The 24,181-nt window shown below is 35.1% G+C and overlaps 1 protein-coding gene across 4 annotated transcripts in view; it reads left to right on the top strand.

Moving 5' to 3' along the window:
* LOC140754533 (kinesin-like protein Klp68D) overlaps window positions 1–24,181 on the top strand; it is a 57,652-nt gene that overhangs the window by 11,938 nt on the left and 21,533 nt on the right. For all 4 annotated transcript variants that reach the window (XM_073089577.1, XM_073089576.1, XM_073089575.1 and 1 more), the window contains 3 exons: window positions 1,417–1,542; window positions 8,141–8,413; window positions 12,300–12,493. In XM_073089577.1, the coding sequence (XP_072945678.1) occupies window positions 1,417–1,542; window positions 8,141–8,413; window positions 12,300–12,493 (593 nt within the window). The remainder of the gene's footprint in view (window positions 1–1,416; window positions 1,543–8,140; window positions 8,414–12,299; window positions 12,494–24,181) is intronic.

Below are 24,181 nucleotides of genomic sequence, written 5' to 3'. Positions count from 1 at the left end.
AGGGCGTATCGGTACTTTGAAAAGGTTTGTATACAACTGACCCACTGCTTATTACACACAAGTATTGCAGGAAATGCGTTACGCTCACTGACGTATAATGGATTCGCACTCGTCCGCGGAAAACTACACTGGTCGTCAGTAGTTATTTGCTTTAATTTGAAATCATCTGAATAAATAATCTTCGCGGGAAGGTTGCCAATACGCCGGGCGTCACACTGATGTTGGGATAATAATGGTGTAGCATCAGAATGCGCCAGTTGGTCAAGGACTTACATTTGGTCGAGGTTACTAAACATAATGCTATGGATTCGGGAAACGGTATAGTTTTGGTAAGATTGGAGATTGCCATAATTCACGTTTTTATTTGTAGAGCTATATAGTTTGGGCTCTACACCAATGGTAGCTCATCGATAAGTAATGTTAATCATGTAAAGTGCGTAGTAATAGTACCTGAGTATCTTATAATCATTTGCATTATATATGGTCGTGTTTATTTTTTGGGAATGATAATACATCTGTGATCGACCTCATGTAGTTGTTTACAGATTTCTGTATTCAGTGATCACTTACCATCAGACAGACTGACAGACAACATGCTCATTTGCTACTTAGATCTTATAAAACAACCATTATGTTATTTTTTAAAATGTTTTATATTTTTTCTTATGTTGATGTACTGTAATACTCAGTTTCGCATTGTAACTTTATTTTATTAACGTATTGGTACGTGAATTGTGGTTACTAAATACTAACATTATCTTTTCACAACATCGGTCCCGTGTTCTCCAGGTCGGTTGAGGTAGCGCCTAATCTGGTTCCGCAAGTCACGAACATGTTTTTGTGGCATTCGGTTCGGGAACGGCAAGGATTACTGGCAGTTTTTAGCCATCCCTTAGCACAATAGAATTTTAATGAATTTATAACATACCTGTAGATCGATATATGATTAACCGAGACTTAGAGGTGGAGTGAAAATATTGACTAACAACTGCGTAGTTACATCTTAAGTATAACTTGTTTAGTAATAATAATAGGTACTAATGTAAGATTAATATGAAGATATAAATTTATAATGTGTCATTTATACAATGAGGACTTCTTTGAATATTAGGTATATAATATGTTTTCTCAGCTTTCAAACTCATATGTTTTCCGCCACACCTATATTCTGCCTTACAACAGTAATGTTAAACGGTGTAACAAGTTTGAAGGGTGTAGTCGGGGATTAACGACACGAGGCGGTTCAACTTAGTCCAGGAGAAGCATCTTTGGTCGACCCCAGGTAGAACGACATTTGGGCTCGATTACAGATGTCCATAGATTGTAGCCTCTTACCATCAGGTGGTGCCCACTCGCTACTTTTATATAAAAAATATCCAAAGTTTGTTATATTAACATGTTATGTGCGATGTGCAGGTGGTGAAGGTGTGGCCGGAGCGCGGCGCGGTGCAGGTGTACAACCCCAAGGGCCAGGACAAGCTGTTCACGTACGATGCCGCCTACGACTGCTCCGCTGACACACAGACCATGTACGATGAAATGGTGAGTACATCATGATTAACCCATAACTGTCCTATTCCTAGACACGAACCTTCGAATCATAATGAGGAGGATTCGATCACGGCACGGGCCAAGTGCGGATTGCTAGATTTCCTTTGGGAACTTTTTTTAAGAATTTTCTCACGTTCTTTTTCTTCACAGATATAGTATATGCTTAAGTCATAATTAATTTGTAATATACATCTATCTTTGAAAAAATAAGGGCAGCTGCGATTTGAACCTCGGACCCGCCGATTGAGAGGTTGAGTAACAACCCGTAGACTATAAATACTCTTCAAGTATGATTTCATAGATTGTAGTTTTTTTTATATTTGCGCCTTGAAGTTATTATGTTTTATTGATTATAATTTATGACACTAAGCCACCATTCTTTACACTGTCACCAGCCTGCTTAGGCCATTAATATTACTTATCTAATTAATTACAATAGTTGTTTTTCCTGTGTACTTATTCAATAGTTTTAATGCGTATATGTAAATTGAAGTACATAAAAGCAAACAAGTTAGTAAGGAGAAGTGTTTGTCATAATTATAGTCCCAGGGCCGGATTTTGAGGCATTTGAGAGAACAAAGAGCCCCCTAATTAATTTCCGAATTAAGGAAAGGAACAGTTTTTTTTACCAAGTCTTCAAAATTTACAGCCAAAAAATAAAATTATTTTAAACGATTTAGTAATTATTTAATTGCAAGCATTATTTAGTATTTAAAATGCGAAAAATACTGTTTCAAAAATCCTGTAAGTTGTTGACCCATCGAAATTTGGATGTTTTAAGGGCATTGTAGAGGCCCTGGCGCAGTAGCCCCTGCGCTTCCAAATCCTGCCCTGGCTTCGTGTATTTGTAATTTAAAATGCTTGATCTGTTTATTCATGTACGTAGTCATCGTACGTCCGCCGCGACGCTGCCGGCGCCGCCTCAAGTGTCCGCTACGAACGCCAGTGACTAACAAGAGCACATTAATTTATATCCAAACACAAGAGCACTAATTCCATTGACCCTTGAGCGTAATGAACATTTAGTCAGAACTGAAATCTCTGAATCTGATTATTTCTTAGTACTAGATTTTGTATAAATAAAAATTTATATATTTTCCACCACTGGACCAAGTAACGTGAACATCTTTTTCACTTACTTTTTTTGACCGAATTTGTGTTTCATAGATAATAAGTTTTTCACGAAAGATAAGTCATCAAAAAAAGAATATAAAGGTCGATAGAAAATGATCAAGCAATTTTTGGGTGCTTCGGCTATTGTACATAGTTATTTTTGTTATATTTTCGTTAAACGTCACACTAATGATTGATTAGCAAAATTCGATGAATTTTCGATACTTCTAGAAACCGTCCGGAACGCACACCCTTGCAGTTTCCACGTAAAGGCAGTTCGATTCGATCCGCATGTATCACGATGAATTGATAGATTTTTTGCTCGTCCTCTTTAAAAAGACCCGACTTGAATACTAACGGAACTACAGCCGTAACGTTTAGGTTTTTAATAATACCTATATTTTAGTTAGACTAGTTGTCACATTTTTTCTTTGACCCGAAGAATTTCTGACGTGAAATAGCGATCTATCAGCAGTTAGATGGTAGACTCGACCACAGACTATCTCGTCTGGACTCGACGCTTCTTACTGTAATTTAAATGCATTGGCACCATATTTATTTTTAGTGTGAAAATAGCAAGGTTTCGTGTTAAAAGTAGAGTTCAATAAATTACTTTTTTCTCGCAAACGATATGTACATTTATCTTTTAGTTTCTTTAATATATAAACTTTATTTCCACATGGCACGTATAAGTGCTTATTCAGATTGTACCAGAATAGCGTGGTTACGCATTCAGTGGCCATTTCAGTCATAATCCAGCCAAAAATATGCGGTGGAGTCACATCGAGTGCTTCACTAGTTAGCACGTCATACGAGTGGCGACGGAGCTTTTATAAATCTTCTGGGAATGCAATTTGTATGATCAAATTTATCTTGATGGCTTATGAATAATAATAGCTATTCTTGGTAGGGAAGAACTTCTTCGTACTTCTTTAATGTTCACAAGTGGGTTTTGGGTTTCTCTAATAATCTCTGCATCTTACATAAATATGTAACCGAAATTATTTTTCAGTGATTATTTAAAACACGCTATGCTAATGGAAATTAGGGATATACTCCCGTGTCTCATATAACCTATACACATTGTACGGTCGATTGTGACTCTTGATTTTTGGCAACGTTTCTGCACACTTTTGTTATCATAATAATTCCGTTTCAAATTCTTTTTCCAATTTCATCACAATTTTAGTGCACTTAGTAAATAGCATTTACTTAGTGCACTAAAATTTAGGAATACTCAGATTTAACGTTGATGTATAGAACGCGAGAATGTATTTTTAATAGCTATTCTTCTACAAATAACTTATCCATGTATTCTGATGTTTTAATAATTATAATGTGTTTGTTAACGTAATGGTGGCACGGAGCCGGGTATTTGGCACGCGGCCGCAGAATTTCGTCAATTAGTCACCTCGCTTTCTATTATACTCGTATATTGTTATTCACAATCGCTTAAGCTTTTTCTCAATATCCATTTTCCCATTTCTAAGTTTAACATTTTTTATTTGTTCGTATGTTAACATTTCATAATCCTACTACAGCAGTCCTTGACTTATATATGAAGCTTGATTGTTACATTATTCGGTTTGTTATAAAGAATTCCAAATCCCGGATAGAAGCCGTGGCTCTGAGCCAATCCCAACCCGATCCAGCTGTACTTTTAGTTACTTAAAAATGCTGATATGTATTTCGTTGTCGTCGTGAACTTATTTTAGTCCCACTGATGGGCACTCTCCTCTTAAAGTGAAGAAAGCGAACGAAGGTCCACGATGAGGGATATTTTTTTACATATTTTTAGGTGCGTAGCAAGCGTGATAAAAACTTAAGACGAACAAAACTTTGAAAGATCTGAAGAGCGTCTCTGGGATTCAATGCTCGGACCCCCCACCTAAGACCAAGTTTTAACCAATGCTTATGCTAGTTCCTTATTTCTAAATTATACTTTTTTATTACAAGTTCTCATAACTTATTAATTTTTTACTCATTTGTAACATAAATAACATTAATATGTTCTTTGTCTGTATTTGTGTCTGCCTATAATTAATCAAATGTGCTCGACGAAAATAGCCATACATTATCTTAATTTGCTAGTAATCTAGAAACACTTATAAAGTTATTAAGACAAGGAAAACCATGCGGCTAATTGACTTGTCGTCATAATTGTGTCCTTCATAATAAGAAGTACTCATCATAGAATATTCTGCTTGATGTTTCGGGATTCATATTATTACGGGCATTGACCTTCTAAAAAAAAACGCATTCAAGATAAATTGATCACGACAGTAAATTAACTTTAAAGGCTCGTTCGCTTTTATTATTATTTATTTCGATGGGTATAGTTTGTCGCTATCCCTTTAATGCTAAATTGCTGGGCATGAGTCTCATCCAGTGAGGGGGGTTTAGCCTATAGTCTACCGCGCTGGCCAAATGTGAATTGGTAGACTTCGCAGACCTTTAAGAATTTCATTTTATAAAGAACTCTCGGGAGTGTAGGTTTCCCCATGATGATTACTTTCACCGTTACAGCCAGTGATAATTATTTTATTATATGCACATAGGTAATTTGCGAAAATCAGAGATGCATAAATGCGTACCTTTGTTCGATCTTGAACCTCGCGATTGAGAGCCCAAGTCAACCGTTACGCTATAGCACTGCCTGTCATTGTTTGTTATTGACTAAACTGCTTCCCACGCATGAAGCTTTCAGAAAAAGGCCACTTTTTCAATGTCAGGCCTTGATGTATTCGAAGGTTCGTTTTCACGCATCATCTGAGTCAACGGCGGTGGGCGGTGCGGCCTCGACCACCGCCGAGGCGTCGATGCCTTCCTAATTATTAATGAACGCCGTGTTGTATTTGGATCAGTACGTGACACAGCTGTCGTCACGTCGTTTAAGTTATCTTGTTTGGTTCTAATTGATCTTGTTGTCGGTTGTTAGCTTTGATTGTGAACTCAGTGTGACTCTATTCTCTATTTCACACAACCATTAGGCTGAGACAATCTTTATTTATTTACGTTTCTAATTAAGCTTTAGGTAAAGCCTCGGCGTTGCAATGCGGTCCTTATTGAAATTTTATTGGCATACACGAAATACTTAGATCAAATTTCTTTAATTAGGAAAATCGAAATATTTTTATTGTAGCTGACTCCATTTTGATTCATTAGGTATGAGCAGTTTCCTTTTCATGAAGTTAGCAATTGGACCTCTTCCAATTTTATCGATTGCATCTCCTCCAGGCTTACTCATACCACCTACTGATCTGCATCACGTGGATCTCTCCATATTTGAAGTTTTATGAAAAATTTTGATGACTCAAATGCAACAAAAGCAAAGAAATTTATGTTCAAACTCTGGCATATAAATATCTACATTTAGATACGGTTCTGATATTAATAATATTTTATGAGATTATTATCTTAAGTAGAATGTCGTGTAAAGGTACCAGATCGCAGAAATCCAATATGAACACTTTTATTTTTTCCATACATGTTATATTTGGATCCACTAAAACGTATCATTGAATTACGCTCAACGAAAGCAGTAATTTTTCAGTCGTAATTTATGTACTTTTCAGAACCCGGGAAGCAGGATTCTTGCCAATATTTCATTTGACATATAACGGCGTTGAGGTTTTATAAATATCTTCTATGTTTCACATCAACTATAAATAAAGTAACCGCGATTGATTCATGGGTGCTATTCAGCAGCTGTTTACACGGCAGACCTGAGGAAAAAATATAGTGTGTTCAAATTATTGCCGTTTGTTCGCATAATACCTCATTGTTGTTGTTTATTGCCAGTTTGAAACAATGTATTTTATATGTTATCCCCTTTTTTCTATTTGTTTCTTCCTTATGCTATGTTCATTCATCATTATATAATTATAAACTAGAAAGGTTCTTACTCGTATGCAAGCGACACCATAAGAATCATAATCACAGATAAACTTCAGATTTTTATAATTGACAAATCCCATTATGGACTTATCTGAGCTTTTTAATTGTGTCTTATCACTTATGGATTAAAATTCAACAACAGACAATCGTATTTGTTACTGCACATGAGATTGCAGGAGATTAATTCATAGCAGCGGCTCGCGTGCCGGCTGTTTGGTTTGCGCGAGTCAAGGCTGCGCACGCGCACAAAGCTCCCTTACGTCATTTTACACTATCATCAATTTTCACCCGTAATCATATGTACAATGTGCGCTCTGTTTACCTGCTTTATTGTGTTCGGTACTATTCGCGTTTTGGTTTGTGATTTGCAATTACAATACTAATAAACGTTGTTATTTACGTTATTCATGGTAGCGATAATGTTTATGTTTCTATGTATTATTATTGTTTCAACTCTCAATTTACCTTAACGAAAGGGAATTTAAATGTATATCAAACATGATTTCCTAAAACAATGAAAATTATATTAAAATGTCTTGTGTTTATTTAACATAGTCATGTATATCTACCAATTCCTAGGTACTTGACCAACACAATAACCTTCTTACTGCGACATAGGATTTATGGCTGTATGGCAATTAAAAGGTTTATGGTAATCATACTTCAAAGACTTAATTGCCGTGCAGCAAATTTAAATGTCACGGTGATATCCATGATTATATTGGCGGTGATCATATTTTTATTTGAACTGTTTACTTTTTACTTGAACTCATTTTCTAAAGCGGTCATTGAATTGGATGGTATTCAAAATATTTGAACAAATAGAAAATCTTTTTGCTTTGTGTCTTTCCCTCATCCATCGTCACCTTATTATGTTTTCAAGAGTAATTATTCCTGAAATTCTCGAGATTTTTCAAGATCGGACTGCAAAGAATCTAGTCTTCCTAGTGCAAATTACTAGGACATCTTTTTACATTAATTTATATTTTCTCAAAATATCTTTCATTATTTTTGAAACTTCACTATGTTTAACATGATATTTTTCACTAACTATCAAATGATTGTTCCTGTGCCTTATAAAAACTTTGAATGGCGTATTGTTAGTGTCTATTTAAAGTCGTTTCTCCTCCAGTTGTTTATACTGGAACGATATTTAGCTTTGCGCTTTGATCTCCTAACATTACGTCACGCGGATTGAGGACGCTGTGTTCCGGACTCTCTTTATACCCCTTACGTAAAGTAGTCGATTATCTAATACATAGGTCATTTTAGTTTTTTTTCAAGGCAAATTTTGTATGTTAAAAACATAAGAGTTTGAAATCCTCATTTGGTCCAGGGTTAAAATTTCAGGAATCTGTTATATTTTGATGTTGTTTGGATTAGAAATTGCTTATCACTTGCTTGAACGGTGAAGGAAAAATTATGAGGAAATTAAAGAAAGGTCCATTAAGCCCAATCCGTACTTGGCCAGCGTGAAAGATGCTCCCTTTGAGAGGACACTAATGTAAGAGGGATGGATTAACGATAATGTTTATTATTGTTTATGTAGTAAAGATAATTCTATATCTTTTCAATCCAGGTCCGACCGTTGGTGGCGTCAGTACTGGACGGTTTCAACGGCTGCGTGTTCGCGTACGGGCAGACGGGCACCGGCAAGACACACACCATGGAGGGCACGCCCGACCACGAGGGCATCATCCCCCGCGCCTTCCGACACATCTGGGCGCACATCGAGAACAACGCCTCGCCTGACGTCACGCACCTGGTCTCCTGTTCCTATGTAGAGCTGTATCTCGAGGACGTCAGGGATTTACTTTCAAAAGACTGCAAGAAACTTACGATAAGAGGGCAGGTCAGTAATATTTAGTTTTCTCTTATATATTATTAGTACATGTACCTTGCCGTCGGTGTCATAATTCTATATAAATATGTTCGGATGTTGCGTCTCTGATTTTATTTTCAAGGTTTGCTTCAGTTTATTTAATTACTGAGTAGAACCTATAAACAAAAATAAAATCACAACCTTTGAATTTAAAAGTGAACGTGCCTTATATTGTTTGTTTTTCAATAATACTAGGAAATATGAAAAAAAACATTACAACATCGACAGCACACATGCCCTTTACATTTAAGAACATGTGAATATCAATATTACTACGCAAACAACGATACATAAAGACAAAGTTGTGATAAGTTACCTCATAGTTGACATGCGAATATGACGAGGTGCTGTGTATTCGTACAAGGCAAGTAGTGCCCGTAAGATTACCGTCAGTTTCCGCGTCGACTGTCAACATTGACGCAACGCGCCCTCCGCCTTTGTATTTGCTCAAAAGCTGTGCAAATTGCGCTGCGCAGTGTGACATAACACACTTAGAGGACACGACAGAGGCTCCGGCAAACAAAGCGCGCTAAACGGCTCGTTAGCGACCTCTGCTCCCAGCTTCCACGCGTCCACCTAACACTTTTCTCGTATCTATTATGATATTTCTAATATTCATTTCTAGTTGTTCTTACGAAATATTACTGTGAACGCGTATATTTACTTTTACATTTAATGAAAAAATATCGAATAGATCTTTATTATCTTTGTTGTTTATGTCACTTTTATAAGATAAATAAAAAAAAACAGTTCAGTTAGTTTTAATATTTGAAGTGAAGAATGCAGATTTACTCAATAATATTGAACAATAGAATATTAGAATAGAAATGGAAACAGAACCTAAAGGTCGAACTGTCGGTACTATCGTCAATGACATCAAGTCAGCTGGGAATTATCAGAAAGCATTAAAATACAAGTAGATTGGTGAAATCTTACAATTAATATCCCAGGGCCAGCTTATCGTGCGCATAATGCGTCGATAACCACCTGATATCGCAGTGATAGCGATTGAAAGGTTCGCCCGACCGCGACGCCAATATGACTAATACAGTTACTTTGTTCCTTATATCTAAAACACATTTAGCATCATTGTGTTAAATTTTACTTTAATAGCCAGTTCGTTTAATGCTGATATATTAATCATGGTCACAAATTCGTAGTGTTCTAAAAATATAAGAATATTAAAATATTCCTCCTAAGTGACTTTCCGTCATTAATATTTATGATTCATTTTAGATCATAAAACAATTTTAGTGGCAAACAGTTCCCTATATTTTTACGACACAATCGTTCTATTGATTAGTGAGTTCTGAGCAATTATTTAATGCGGCGTGCTGGCTCTGCGCCAAGTTATAACTTATAGCAAAACAAACTTGGTCCACGCCGCAGATCCATTTACAAACAATGTGGCTCCTTTACCCATTCACAAAGTTAACTTATCCTGTTTACGGTTCAGCCTCGCGATGTTTATCAACGTCATTAAATGTGGTTACATTGTCAAAGTTGCGCTTATCCTTAATTTGGCATTGTTGTTGGCTTTTTAAATGGCTTATTATGGTAATCATTATGTATGACCATTTGTAAGACAAACGTGTAATTTTATAATATTTTATTCAAATAGTTATAGTTTTATGTTTAAACACTAAAAATAATGTTATATTGTTTAACAAATGTGGTTCAGTGTCTTCAGAAAATTAATGACTTAAAATAATGGTGTCGCTAAAAATTTTGGAAACTTGGCAGATAATAAAAAATCCTCCTTAGTCATGAAATATCAATGCGATCAAAATAATTGTGTAATCCTAACTAAATATTGAGTGTAGAAAATGAGGAGCTAAATAAATTGTATGAAATATCTAATCCTTTTCATCTTATACTATTCGCCCGACATACCTACTGCCTCGTTGCAATTATCTTGTCGCGAAACTACGCGTGTGGTGAAAGCATCGTTTGACTAAAATTAATTACGCCTCAGAACTGCATTAAACATGAACCCGCCAATTACCGGCCTTTCAGGACCACCACGTGTTAATGAACTTGTCTCTGTCAGCTCGAATCCAATCAACAAGATAAACAGATTACGTAATGTTATAATTTGTAATCTACTCTTGTGGTTGATCTTTTTTAATTCGCCTTATTACGACATTAGTTTTTAGACTGCAATGGTTTTCTGCTACCGTTTTACTATCTTTAAAATACAATAGTAGGTGGTAGTAGTAGGTGGTAAAAAAAATGAGGATGGGCTGAAGAATGTTTACAATTACGAAATAAATAGTAAAATTTAATTTTATTACATCACAATTTTGCACACATTAGAAGTAACGATCATTGCACACGACCTTGTTGGAAACCAACCAGGTGCATAATGCAAATCTGAGCGATCCACACATTTGGGATTGATGAGAGCAATCAACAATTTTCTGCTCGCTGAACTTGTGCAATCTGGTGCAGTTATTCGTTTCGGTAACAAGGCCTATGTAATTATGAAATACTTTAATTTTGTATCATTTTCTGTTTCAAGAGCAGTTTTAGTTTCTATCAAATTAAATTTGTTGTTTGAAATAACACGATTATAAGTTTCTATTGCAGCTAATTTACTTTTCTTACTTATTGTTCTTACGGGTTTTTTATGTAACAGAAATCTCTAAAAGGCCATTCCGTCTCCTTGACATTAATTGGTATTACAGACATTTGTAACGACATTCAGATAGAACATAACATAATCCTGAAATCCAGTAGAGATATTTAACGCATGATCGATGAAGATGAAGGCTGCCTTGCCAAACTTAAACGCAATAGCGTAACTACTGTTTTTTTATAAGTTAAGATATAAGTATAAACGTGCCCCCTAGTGTTTCAATTAAACATCAAGAGTTTTACAATCTTTAAAATTAACAATAAAGCACTAATATACTTTCTAGTGTACACATCGCTGAATGTGAGGACGCAACCTTTTAGCCAAATGCTATTAGCGTTTGCAAGCAAACCACGTTTTGTGTATTTGTAAATTCTTGATCTTGAGTGTGGCTACTTATATAACGTGTTCATTGAATTTCGTGAAATCCTTTTAACTTAATTAAACGAAAATTACATCCGACGGCTAATTATAATTTGCTACGAAAAAATATTTCGCTGTACAACAAGTAAAAGTTATGTAGGTCGTTGCACAACATTTTTTGATTCTGAAGTAAATTTGAGATTTAGTGGATGGTCATTACTTAGTGTTACACGCGCGAGGAGCAACAAAGCCTTCAGATGCGTGCAGCCTATTATTTAAACGAGTACAATGTATTCGTCTGCGTGCTTGTAATATCATTGAAACGCTCATTGTGAGGTTACTAAAATTTATTCCCTTTTTCGGATTATTTGTATGAATGTAAATTTTTGCACAGTTTGTATTTACCATAGACCTCCTGTGTTGCCATTTACCATTGCTTCCATTGAATAATTTTATTCAAGTTTTTTTTCCCGTTTTTTAAGATTTTATTTAACTGAATAGCTAGAGTTAGCGAAGGTGGTATAACCACATGTGGTTCGTCTCCGGATACGCCACCGCCACACCCATTTCTGCCTAATAACAGGATTGTTGCCCGCTGCTGTGTTTTTACTTTGAATGGAATGGTATGTCAAGCGACACATACTTATCCCTGGCGTTCTAACTAACTCTTCAAGAGTCAACTCAACTGTTGCCAAACTCTAATCTAATCTGGGGTTACTTACAGTTGTTTATGGACGACTGTAGCCACTCACCATCAATTTGACTGACTGGAATTGACTGGTTTGAGTCGTTAGCTACTTCTACATTATACAAAAAGTTAGACTAACACTAACAACGACAATTACTTTGATTTCGTAGGAGTTGAACGGGTTCTACATTCCGGAGATGACGTCCGTGGTGTGCAAGTCTGCGGCGGAGATGGTGCGCACGATGCGCGCGGGCAACCGGCACCGCGCGGCCGGCCGCACCGACATGAACGAGCACTCCTCGCGCAGCCACGCCGTCTTCCTCGTCACCGTCGAGACCGCGCACCGCGACACCAACAGGATACGGTGAGTTCTTGTATCTTATGTCAAGTAGTCAACACTTTGTTTACTGGCCGACAGTTATTTATTAAAGAAATATTAAATGTTAATCAACAAAAAAGTTTCCATGATTTCTTGTTCACCAGCAAACGAAATTTGCTTAGCTGCTTTTGGGTTTGCACAATATTTCATAAAATTAAAAAAATGGTTATTTATCAGTCGTTACTAAAAAGTAAAAACGCAAATCCAGATAATCTAACCTACCCTCTACTTTACAAACAGCTCCGACTTAAATTGTTAAGTTCTTGATCTAGATCATGCAATTATATACATGAACTAAACGATCACGTTCCACGATGAATATTTGCCATAATACATACGATCTTCACATTAGTTTCGATAATTATTGATTTTAAAAAAATATATAGATATAAACAAGTACCAACTATATTTGTATCAGTAGCTAATATAGCAGCAGCATCATCAATCAAATTAAGACGAGTACCGAACATAACGTCAGGCATTTTTGTGTGCTTCTAAACGCAACACCAAAGGTCACTCTGTTTTATAGGCTAACAAGTGAAACCCGAGCGCGCCGTGCGGAGGACCCGATCTCCTCGCAGCCCGCGGACAAACCACTAAATTGTGGTTAACAATGCTTGACTGCTAAAATGGCACGCGTTTTTGACCTTTGTAACGAATACCTTTGTCTGACGACCGGCGCTTTAATTAGTATTGCCTTTGGAATATCTTTGGATGTCGAATCATAATTGTAAATAGAAAATATAGTAAGAGTACCTACTGTTGAATAAATCGTTGTTATAACTCGGCTATTACAGAATCTAATGGGAGCAAAAATAAATTAAGAAACGGCAGCAACTTTCCAATGAAAATATTTGAATTATATAGAAATAATCTGACATTTTATAACAGTGAAGACAGACTCCGTAAAACAGTGGCGTAGGTTACACGTCTGAGAGTTCTTTAAAAAATTGTAAGAATTCTACTAATTCGCACTAGACCAGAGCGGTGTTCTACGGCCTAATCGCCTTCCACCTGAGACCCCTAACCAGCAGTGGCACAATAATAGCATGAGGGCAGTCTCTAAAAATATTTTTGTGCATCAAAAATATATTTTCTACGAATTATTTTATCAATCATCAGGTTGTCCCGAAGGACGTTAACTAGAAGTATCGTGTGTATTTCCGTGTGTGAATGTTTTCGTTATTCATTTTGTAAACTTTTGTTTTTCACCCCACACGCGTGTGTAGCGCCCCTACCTATAGGCTGGTGGTAAAATGTTCGACAAATGTCTAAAGGCTAAAAAGCATGCCTATTTCCTCCCCTAGGTTTGGTTTTATTTTTCATGCGATGTTGTAAAGGCAAGCAAAGGGGTCGTTCGTTTCATTTACGCTCAGTGAATATAAATTAATCCCTTTATATTTGATCGTTTGTCAGGTCAGGGGACTATACATTGCAAGTATATGTTAGGGTAGGGGATATACCTAAGCTATGTATGTGAGGGAGAAATATACGAACAGTTACAGCTAAAAAGGTTTTCCTTTTTAAAACAAATTTTTAAAAATGGATTAGATGATAATTGTGTCTCCTTTCCAGCGTCTTAGCCTTAGTCTTAGTCTTAGCTTTCAAAGCGTTCTGTTATTAGACACATATACCTAGGTGTGGTGATGCCGCTTCCGGATTCAAAATAAGAGGTTCTAACACCCTCAAACGTATATTCTTTGTAGAGATTTTAGTTTCATTCAATACATTAATTTTCAAATTTCAATAATTTTGTATGATAATATTTGTTGTATGATGGCGAGCCGCGGTTAATATCCAATTACCGGCGAACTAATTAATGTGTCAGAGGCTCGGAGCTGCCCGAATTGAGTTACTCACCGCGCGCTGGAACGTTGCCCCTTGTTCCTTTGTCGCCTTTAACACAATACCATATAATTAATAACAAAACCAAAAGGAATTGTAACATCCAATATTCTGAAGTGTTTCAAGTCTATTTTTTTAAGTAGCACCAACTTAAACAGGCTAATATAGATAAATTGATATGTATATTTATGATTGTCCTACGCCTACGGGTTTCAGTTCTTGTGTCGTTGTACTGTCTGCTCTAATATTTAAAATTCTAGAGTTACTAACAGAATTGTGAATAAAGTTACGCAAATAACTTTTATATGCTAAAATCCTGCACTGGTATCAACGTAATTTATGAAAAATCGGCTAGATGAAGTGGAATAAGCACCCCACGTCATTTGGAGAACCAACACACTTACCGATCGGGAAGAAAGTTTTTAGGATAGCCAGTATGCCTCTGAAAAATGAAGTGTCTGAAAAACTACTAAACATAACGCCAGTGGGACTAGAAGGCAGGCTTTCGTGTAATGATGGTAAAGGGGTCATGGATATATGCAAAATGTCATTGACTTCTTGTAAATCGCCGTTGTAAATAAATTTTAAACTTCGATAATTGTATTCTTTTCTTTTAGACTGTCAAAAAGAGAGAATTTGTGCCTGATTCCTTGTTACCGGTGTTCTGATTAGTTAGCTGGAGAGACTCGTAATTGCATTGCTCGCCATCTACTGAAACTCTGTCCATTTTACCTTTTTTTACAGTTATCTGTTTTATTCGTTTTATCAAATCCTCGTGTAGGAAATTTTGGGTAAAAATTCGAAAATACGTAGTAATATGGATAATTTTATTTCAATGAACAGTAATCACGTGAACTTTAACTATTATGTCAAGTTTATGGGACATTTTCTATGTTTGTGATATTTTGTCAGTCAATTTTCTGTTCTTGTCTGGCACTTCTGCTATTTAGTTAGGCATTAGGTGTTTGTCAAGCTAACTGAATTAACTTACTCATGCCCAATGAGCTATTGCCCTCTTATCTTTGTCATCGTGGACTTTAACTGTTTCCACCTACGGCTGACGAATTGCAGCGTCATTATCTTTGACATGTACACTATGAGTCTTACCTTGTTTTGTTATCTGATCGATTTTTGCCAAGAATATTTTCTTTGTTTAGGCAGATTAATCAGATATTCTTTGTTCAAGTGTAGCAAAACATGCATCTGTGAATGCACTACTAGTTTATGTAATTAGTTGTAATACATCAATCGATCGATTAATGGATTGTCCATAGATTTAGCTTAGTTTAAATAATGTTTGTGTCAAACTAAAAAAAAATTTATACATTCTAATTTAGCTATTCAGTTAGTCATCATTTTCACGCATTAAGTTTATTGCATGAACCATGCATGCGCTCAAATCACATCGATTACCGCAGCTACATTGTTGAAACATGTTAATGTTATATGTAATGTGTTTCAAAAGCAAGATTGTGCGGTTGGATTACGTCTTCAGCGGTTGATCCCAAGGGCGTTCTCCACTCGCGGCCGGCAAATTGAAACAAATCGTACGTTTGCTGCTCGCACTGCCACATACTTATAACAATTTTAAATACACATTGATGTGTTGCTAAATAATCTTAACAATTTAATATTCGCTGTAGCCCACGTAGATTTCGCGCACCTTTGAAAAAAACTCTTTAAGAACTGTCTGACATCTAGGTTTCCTCACGACGTTTTCGTTCACTGTTATAGTTGATCATTTGTAATGCGCTACGAGTATGTCGGTATTCATTTAAGAAATAAGATGTGTAAGAATGAAGATGTGTGCCTGGAAATCGCTCCTCGGATCCTCGACTCAACCGAGCCTTGTTTCAAGTGTGTCTTGGATTCTGTGCATATTAAAGTAAATCGCACTGAAAACTCGTCTGTAATGTGTGTTATAATTCCTAATGTAGATAATATGTCTTCTTGTTATGTAATAAGTGGAGAGGACGCGAATAAATCGCGTTATAAATCCCGTGTTACGTATGCTCTACACATATTATTGTTCATTTTATAAGCAGTGTACTGTGCAACAACGATACAATGACACTGGACGTATTTCAGCAATTGTATAAAATTACAACTTTGGCAAAAGTTTGTGGAATTCGTTTACAGCCAGATATGTGCTCACTGATGTATTGTTGAAAGCAACGACTGAAATAAAACGATAAACTCTCTTCATGCATAATTATCTATCTATTGCATAGAAGTATCTAGTAAAAGCTGAAACGTATACAGTAGCTAGGTGATGTTCTAAATTTAGTTTTGGGTCTGTTTAGGGGACCAAGTCCAGAAATCGATTTTTTAGACTGACCTATATATTTTTTTTCTAATATTCGTTAAAGGCACTTTGATTCTAAAGTAATCTAAAGTGATTCCATACAACACAAAGCGTTATAAAATTGTCACGTACCATTGCTAAAGTGCGACTAATTTTAACAGACATTTAGTCATTTCTGATTATTTTTGTATTTTTTATTTTGGTATTAATTTAAAAGGTAATTGTATAATTTAAAACAGATAACACCTCTGTACTCACATAAATGAGCAAACCAGGACAATGAAGTCATCTGACGCTAAAGTTGAAGGTCTGCGAAATAGGGCACTTGTCTGCTAATATGGTTGATGGCCCGCGTCTAGGCGTGGGCAGTGAGCCTAGTGCGTGACGTGTCCCGCGGGACTCAGTGTGTCCGCGACCTTCCTACTGTTTAACCGTTTTGTGTTCCAAAAAGTTATGGTGTTCTATTTTAATCATAAAGTGTAGTGGAGTCGTGTTGTTTAAAACAATTGTAATGGATTCCTGGAGTTATTGGGATGAAGAGGATTATTACAGTTTTAGGTATTTCATGAGATTACCAGATGAGTCATGTTAATGAGTCACTTTACAGTCTAGGAATGTAAACGCAGCTGATTGTTATCCTTTCGCTTAACTTGTAGGACGTGATTTTTTCAGAAAATACGGAAGACATTTCGTTAAACTTTTTATAATAGACTTGAGTTTTAAGATTTTTACTTTGTCATTATTCCAACCAATGTTTCTGTAGCTGTTATCGATTTGACAATAAAACCAATTAAAGTGAATGAGGCCGCGTGGACACTACCTTTCAAGGCTAGTTGTAGTGCGTACTTGCTTTTATGATGTTAAGTTACACCGGTCAAGTTTTTATTTTTAACGCCAAAGTTATTATGAGTTACGCCTAGCTGCTCGAGAGTTTGACGTAGGACGAGCGTTTGTTCGTTGCATCATCGGTATTTATCATTAGCCGACGGTATTACCTGTTACCGCCTAATGGTAAATACCGATTTACCATTATGCCAGTTACCGCCTAATGATAAATACCGATGTCCCGAACGGTAACGCGAAATGACGATATCGGTGTCAGTGTGTCAGAGCGGGTTGTATCGCGCTACGTGCGACGGCAGCAGGTGGAAAGTGCATTTCCCGGTGGGAAGGGCGGCGGGCGGCGTGGCGTGAAGCCGCGGGTTTTTCAGGCCTTCGGTGACGGTCGCGCCGCCGCTAACCTTGGTGTCGTAACGTTGAAAGCGTGCTCGGACACTCTCGTTTTCTTTATATTAATTGGATGAAGATTACATGTGTAATATTTCCGATACCTTGGAATTTGTATGATTCGCTGTTTGTCCTTCCATCAAGCCGAGGCTCTGCCAAGGTTGGTCTCGACGTACATAGTAATTATGTTGAAGGTCTTGTATGTGTACGATTAATCATTTATGATAATCTTCCATATAATTGCTCTAGTTATACTATTGTTTATTTTTTTTGTAACTGACTAATATGTAGAGACACGAGACACGTACTATACCTTAGTACCTAAAATTATCGATTTAAAATAATTTAAGAATAAATCACTTATTCATAACATAAAAGTAGCCAATCTTATTGTCCCTATGTCTAATATTTTTCTTTTCTCTTTTGTCCAAATTCGCCTAATATAGTGTCAAACTGTCAATAGTCTCGGAGTAAAGTAACTATGATATTTTAACAGACGTAGTTATTATTGATCGCGACTAACGCCTGTTAGGAAAATTGATAATCTTAACCAATTTCTGCCTAATGAAAGACAATTATTGTCTAGAAAAATTGTTAAATTTCTATCTTTGGTAGGAAAAAATTGGTTAAAGTACCTAGATTATTACCAGCGGGCGTATTTGGAGCGTTTGGCAATTGTAGAAAATGCATTCTTGGGTCATGAATGCGGCGCGCTCGCGCTAAATAAACAAACGCGCGAAAAAACATCGTTTATGTTTCAGATCAGTACAAAACGTTCCCGTTTTTTGCCAACTTCACCGCGTGTGCTATTTACTGAATAATGGTGAAGGTGATTCACTGTTCACGCTAAAAAAATACTGTAACGTTTTCAAGCTGCAGTAGATTTCTAGAACTTGCCGTACCGCAAATAATACGTTTTTATATAATTTGTTTCTCTTGTATTTTATAGATTTCTGTTAAATGAAGTCAATAGTTATGTGCATAATAATGATAAGGGATTGTTACTTGGGCAGAAACGCTAATTGCTGCAATGATTAATATCTTAATTCTTAAAGCATAGATTATTTATACGCATGATTATATATCTTGTCACAATATAATTGATTATTTATTCTATATAATAAATTCAGGGCCTTTGGCAAATGTCGATATTAATATTATCCATTGACTCTATCGGTGTTATCATAGATTTTACTACTGTATTCAAATTATCTGATAACGATAGCACAGGTATAATCGTTACTTACGTTAAATGTTAATATCTGAATATAAAACCTTATATCATTATAATAATCAGTTATAAACATTATAGGGGTACCTATATCGTTTATGTAGTGCATTATGATTGATAAAATTATAGCATTGATACCTATCAGATAAGTTTGTACGAGAATTCAATCATCAAAAAACAAAAGCTACTTAAGTAATATTTATGTTATACTTCTTTAGCAAGGTTATGCTTTCAAACAAATGAACCTTTTTAACTCAGCATTTTCAGTAAGTATTATATTCGAATAAAGGACCAATAAACGAAAGTAAATTGTACAAATACTTAACTTATGAGTTACGTCCACTCGCGCAACTTCGTCCCACGCTGAAATACACTGATCTGTTTTCCCAAACGCGCTTTAGAAGTTATAACTTCCAAAATTAATGAATTGCTTGCTCAAAACGATCATTATTCAAGTTTATTTCATGTCTATGTTAGCGCTAGTCTCTATAAAATCCATTTTGCCACCCTAAATATTTAGAGAAGGTATCTACGTCTGAGGGTCTAAGCTGGGGTGGTTTCGTCAATGGCTCTGTCGACTGCAGACAATTAGGAACTTCGGTCGTTACATGAAATTACTAAGGGAGGGAGGGTGGCCGCAGGGGGCGCAGACATCCCTCATGTAGAACGTAGAATAAGCTTCTAGGTATAGAACAATGTTATAAGACTTGTTATGCTAAGTTACTAGAGAATAAATATAATACAATTCTATAATGTAGTTTTGGGAACCATGCCTCACACGGCTATTTTAGATGGTTTGTTTTATTTTTGATGTTTTTATTCCCTTTTTTGTTTATATGCACATAAATATAGTTTTAATATATATATATATATATATATATATATATATATATATATATATATATATATTTATTTATTTATTTATTTATTTATGCACACAAAAATACAATACAAAAGAGAGCTTATATCTAAAATTTAGTGCAAAGGCACTGCTTATTTCTAAAGAAATTTCTTCCAGCAGACCTGAGATTGGAGAATGGTTAAATGATGGTAGTACAGCGTGCACTTCAAAATAATATATAACATGATTAATATTATAATACATAAACATAAATATATATTAATATATACATATAATGTAATATATACATATATAAATAGATATAATACTTAGATACATAATATTTCTAATACTCATACTGTTAAGGACAGGTAGTGATTTTATATATATATATATATATTGTAATTTTGTTTTTTTTTATGAATAATGTAATGTAGATTTATAAAAGATTGTAACATAAGTTAATAAATAAAACTAAATTATAAAAAAAAAATATATAATTCTCATCTTATCTCATTTGTCGTAGGTACTTCTATATAAAAAATATCGGCATGTAACCTGTATTATATTAGTGGTAATTGCGATACTGTGTTCTATTTTTACTAGTGTGGCTGTAGTCTGAGATGGTGATATAGAGATAGTCAGATCTTATATAAGTCGTTGAAACATAGTCATCATGTATAGCGGCGCACCTGACCTAATTTGGGCTGAAATCGAACCACCATGACTTCATCACCACTTAACTCGCATGCCCGTTGTGCTACATCGATTACGTAAACAAAAGAAATTAGAACACTTTCATATAGATGAATGTAGTTTCCGTAGCCAAGCTTAACTGCAAATTATTCCTTGCATTTCTGGCATGCGAGATGAAAAACATTGGCATCCCGCCATGCTGAGAGTTCCGCAAACCTTGACCAGAAGAACCTTTCGGTGAATTTCAAAAGAAAGTTTGAGGGTGGAACAAACATTGGAGAATTATGTTAGTCAGCCAATTCTTGACAAATATTTAAGATATAACCGACCTTTATGATACTCATAACTTTATAAAAGCATAATATAACGAGGTTATTATTAGATACATATTATTCAAAAGTGCAGTGGTTAGAAACTCGGCCTCTTCATCGCGGATTCCGACGTTTGAATCCCAGGCATTCATTTCTGATTTATCAAGTTATGTACATATATGCATTTTAGAAATTAACTATCACTTGCTTCAACGGTGAAGGAAAACATGGTGAGAAAACTTGCACAAGTAATGAGTTGACGACATTCAAGGAATAACAGAGCTTAATGATACCTATCATTTCTTGGTGCATACTTTCGAACATATAAATGTTTAAGATGCCATTGAAAGTGCATTACGCGATTTAATTAAAGGAGAGCGATATATCTCCGCAGTGTTATGTAAACGTATTGAAGCATTCGGAGTGCAATGTCGGTCGTGTGTTTGTTTACAGATTGTGAGCAATCCTTTGATGCACTCTGTTAATTTAATCATTACTAATGCACCTCTGTGCATGTTTAAAGTTGTTTTCAAATGCTCTATGTTTTCAAATGCTTTGGAAAAGGTTTTTGCTTTTAAAAAAGTTGGTTTATATGAGACTTTTAATTCGTCGTATGCTTCTTACAGAATTTGATTTAATTTTACTTGTTAGATTGTTGTATAAGCGGATCAAACCTTGTAAATAAATTTCAAACTTTAACCCCAACCGGTTGATCTGAATATTTTTCATACACATTTGGTTTAAATGATAATCCATGATTAGCTTAATGACGTAATTCTAAATCCAGTATGGCGGACGCTGACCAATATTTCTTATGAAAAGTTTTTAGATCTTTTTTTATAATGTAAGGGTTTTCTGAAAAGAATACAAAATAAGCTTGTTTAAAAAATGATGATTATTCTAGTGGGTAAGTATGATGGCGAATTTAAAACAATTAATTTATTAATTATATTTATTGCACTAAATTGTGCATTTCTATTGAATACGCATGTGATTTTTGCAAAAAAGCTCTCATCATTCTTAACAGGAAACGTATTAAATTTTACTCGTAATATGATAATTACCTATGTCACAGCTCTATAATAATCGACTCTTACATAAAATTATTTAATCAATTCCGTAATACTCAAATATACAAGTTGATTCATAGGAAGCGCCCACACACCTCCAGCAGTCAGCCCGTCGCCGCGACCCGCGATCAATGACGTGCCTGTGTTTCAATTTCAATTTCAATTTCTTTATTTGCATAAGGATAAGGTACATAAAATGATCTTAATTTATAAATTACATTATTTAATTTGTTGTACCGGTGTTAGCGCCGAATGTCCGATATGAGGACCGATAGCTACTGACCAACGTTTCCCGTACAGTACGACTCTATTAGCGTGTACACTCGTGTGCATAAGGGTTAATAAGTCGTCCGATAAAAAATATGTACGTTCTTATTTTATACCAATGCTTGGGTAGAAATACATATTATGTTGCCTTACGCTACGTAATTGCAATATTTCGATGCCACATCTAAACACGCTTCAAAAGCGCACTCTCCATACTTCCCTTAAACACACTCTCGCAAAAAAATAAAAAATAAAATCGGGTTGTGTATATTTCTTTAACCATCGACCTATTTCGCTAATGTCAACCGTTTCACAGTTATTATTAGTAAGATAAATTATTACTGAAAGTAAAGGATTACTTACAGCTATTATCTAGGGTTCGCTTATTAGCAGCATGAACAGAGCTATGGAAGTACATTTCATTCGTATTGAAGGATTTTGAGTGAGGTATCGAAACAATTGTTAAGCACGATCATGTAAGTTATTTTAAATTTCATCTTCTTGAGCGAATAACTAAGTAAATGTGTCAGGGTCTACTAATTTGCATTGTGTGTAGGCAGCGATTATTCGGCATTCAGTTATAACGTACGCTACATTACGATTAATGATTTGAATGATATTGCAAATCATTCTATATAAGTGTATTTTTTGTTCAGATTCCAGAACATGTCAAATATGGTAGAGAATATTTTGAAATTATTTTTTAATATATATTTTTAATCCTCTAATTATATTTTTCAATACATTTTAGTAACTAATGACTGCGTAGGGTATGTTTTTCGAACTTATGTATGTTTTATTCAATATATTAAACTAAATTGTGGGAGTAACATAGCTATATTTTTAAGCAGTTAGGTTTTTTTTGCTTTATAATACTTCTTTATTCTGTCTTGCTTTTATTACTTTGCTTTGGTAAAATACTGTAGTAATGCCAAGGGAAATAATATGTTGAACAAATTAACTAACCATTCGCACCTCATTTAAATAGCTTATATGAATGTTACCGTCACCTTGTAATGTGCTTGCGACTTGCAGTTCGCATGCATTTAGCGATTTAACGACGTTATGAGATCACTGTTTATATTTTTTACGTTTTTTCTTGCGTCAGATATATTTTCGTGGCTTGGTTTTATTACCATCTTAACAATATAAGTTGAACGGTCGAAACAAAAAATATAATTGTGCATATCAACAGGCTGTAACTGAGGTAAACATCTTGCGTTAAATAAATAATTATGCACATTTGTAATATTTTTCTCGACATGTACCTGACCGTTCATAATTATTCATAATTAGTACTTTTATGTGTTTAGTTAACGTATCTTAATATTATCTCTATTATTTAATCATATTAATATGATAAACGTGGAAGATTGCATGATTAAATGTTAGTTATTCAATCATTCAAAAGGGGCTGATCGAATCTGAACATTTGGTCGGCAAATAATTTATGATCTGGAATCTGAATTAAGACAAGTCACGAAAACGAAGTAGTATTTTCTAATAGACAATTATTAAGCTTTTAAAGAATGACATATTAATACCACACCTACGTTATAATTATGTAAGGAATAAGTATGAAAACGTTAACATGACCACACAAATATTGTGTCAAACAGTTCAAACAAATCGTGATCATAACTCAGCTCGCTATTTGCTGAGCAAACCAATATTAGCCACTCGTGTAACCAACACATATTGATTCTAATAGTGTTATGAACCATTCTGTCTTTTTCATACAAATAGTAAATATTAAAACGACGTAAAATGCATTTACAATGTCAATTTTAAAATGCAAACGTGATTGATGATTGCATGTAAGTAACGTTGCAATAAATATAATATTTGAATATTAAATCAACACTGAATGCATTTGCTGC

The sequence above is a fragment of the Epargyreus clarus genome, unplaced genomic scaffold, assembly GCF_041222505.1.
Source record: "Epargyreus clarus isolate Ecla_fem2 unplaced genomic scaffold, WU_Ecla_fem_2.2 ptg000029l, whole genome shotgun sequence".
In the NCBI taxonomy this organism is placed as follows: Eukaryota; Metazoa; Arthropoda; class Insecta; order Lepidoptera; family Hesperiidae; genus Epargyreus; species Epargyreus clarus.
This window is presented reverse-complemented; position numbering and strand designations above follow the sequence as displayed.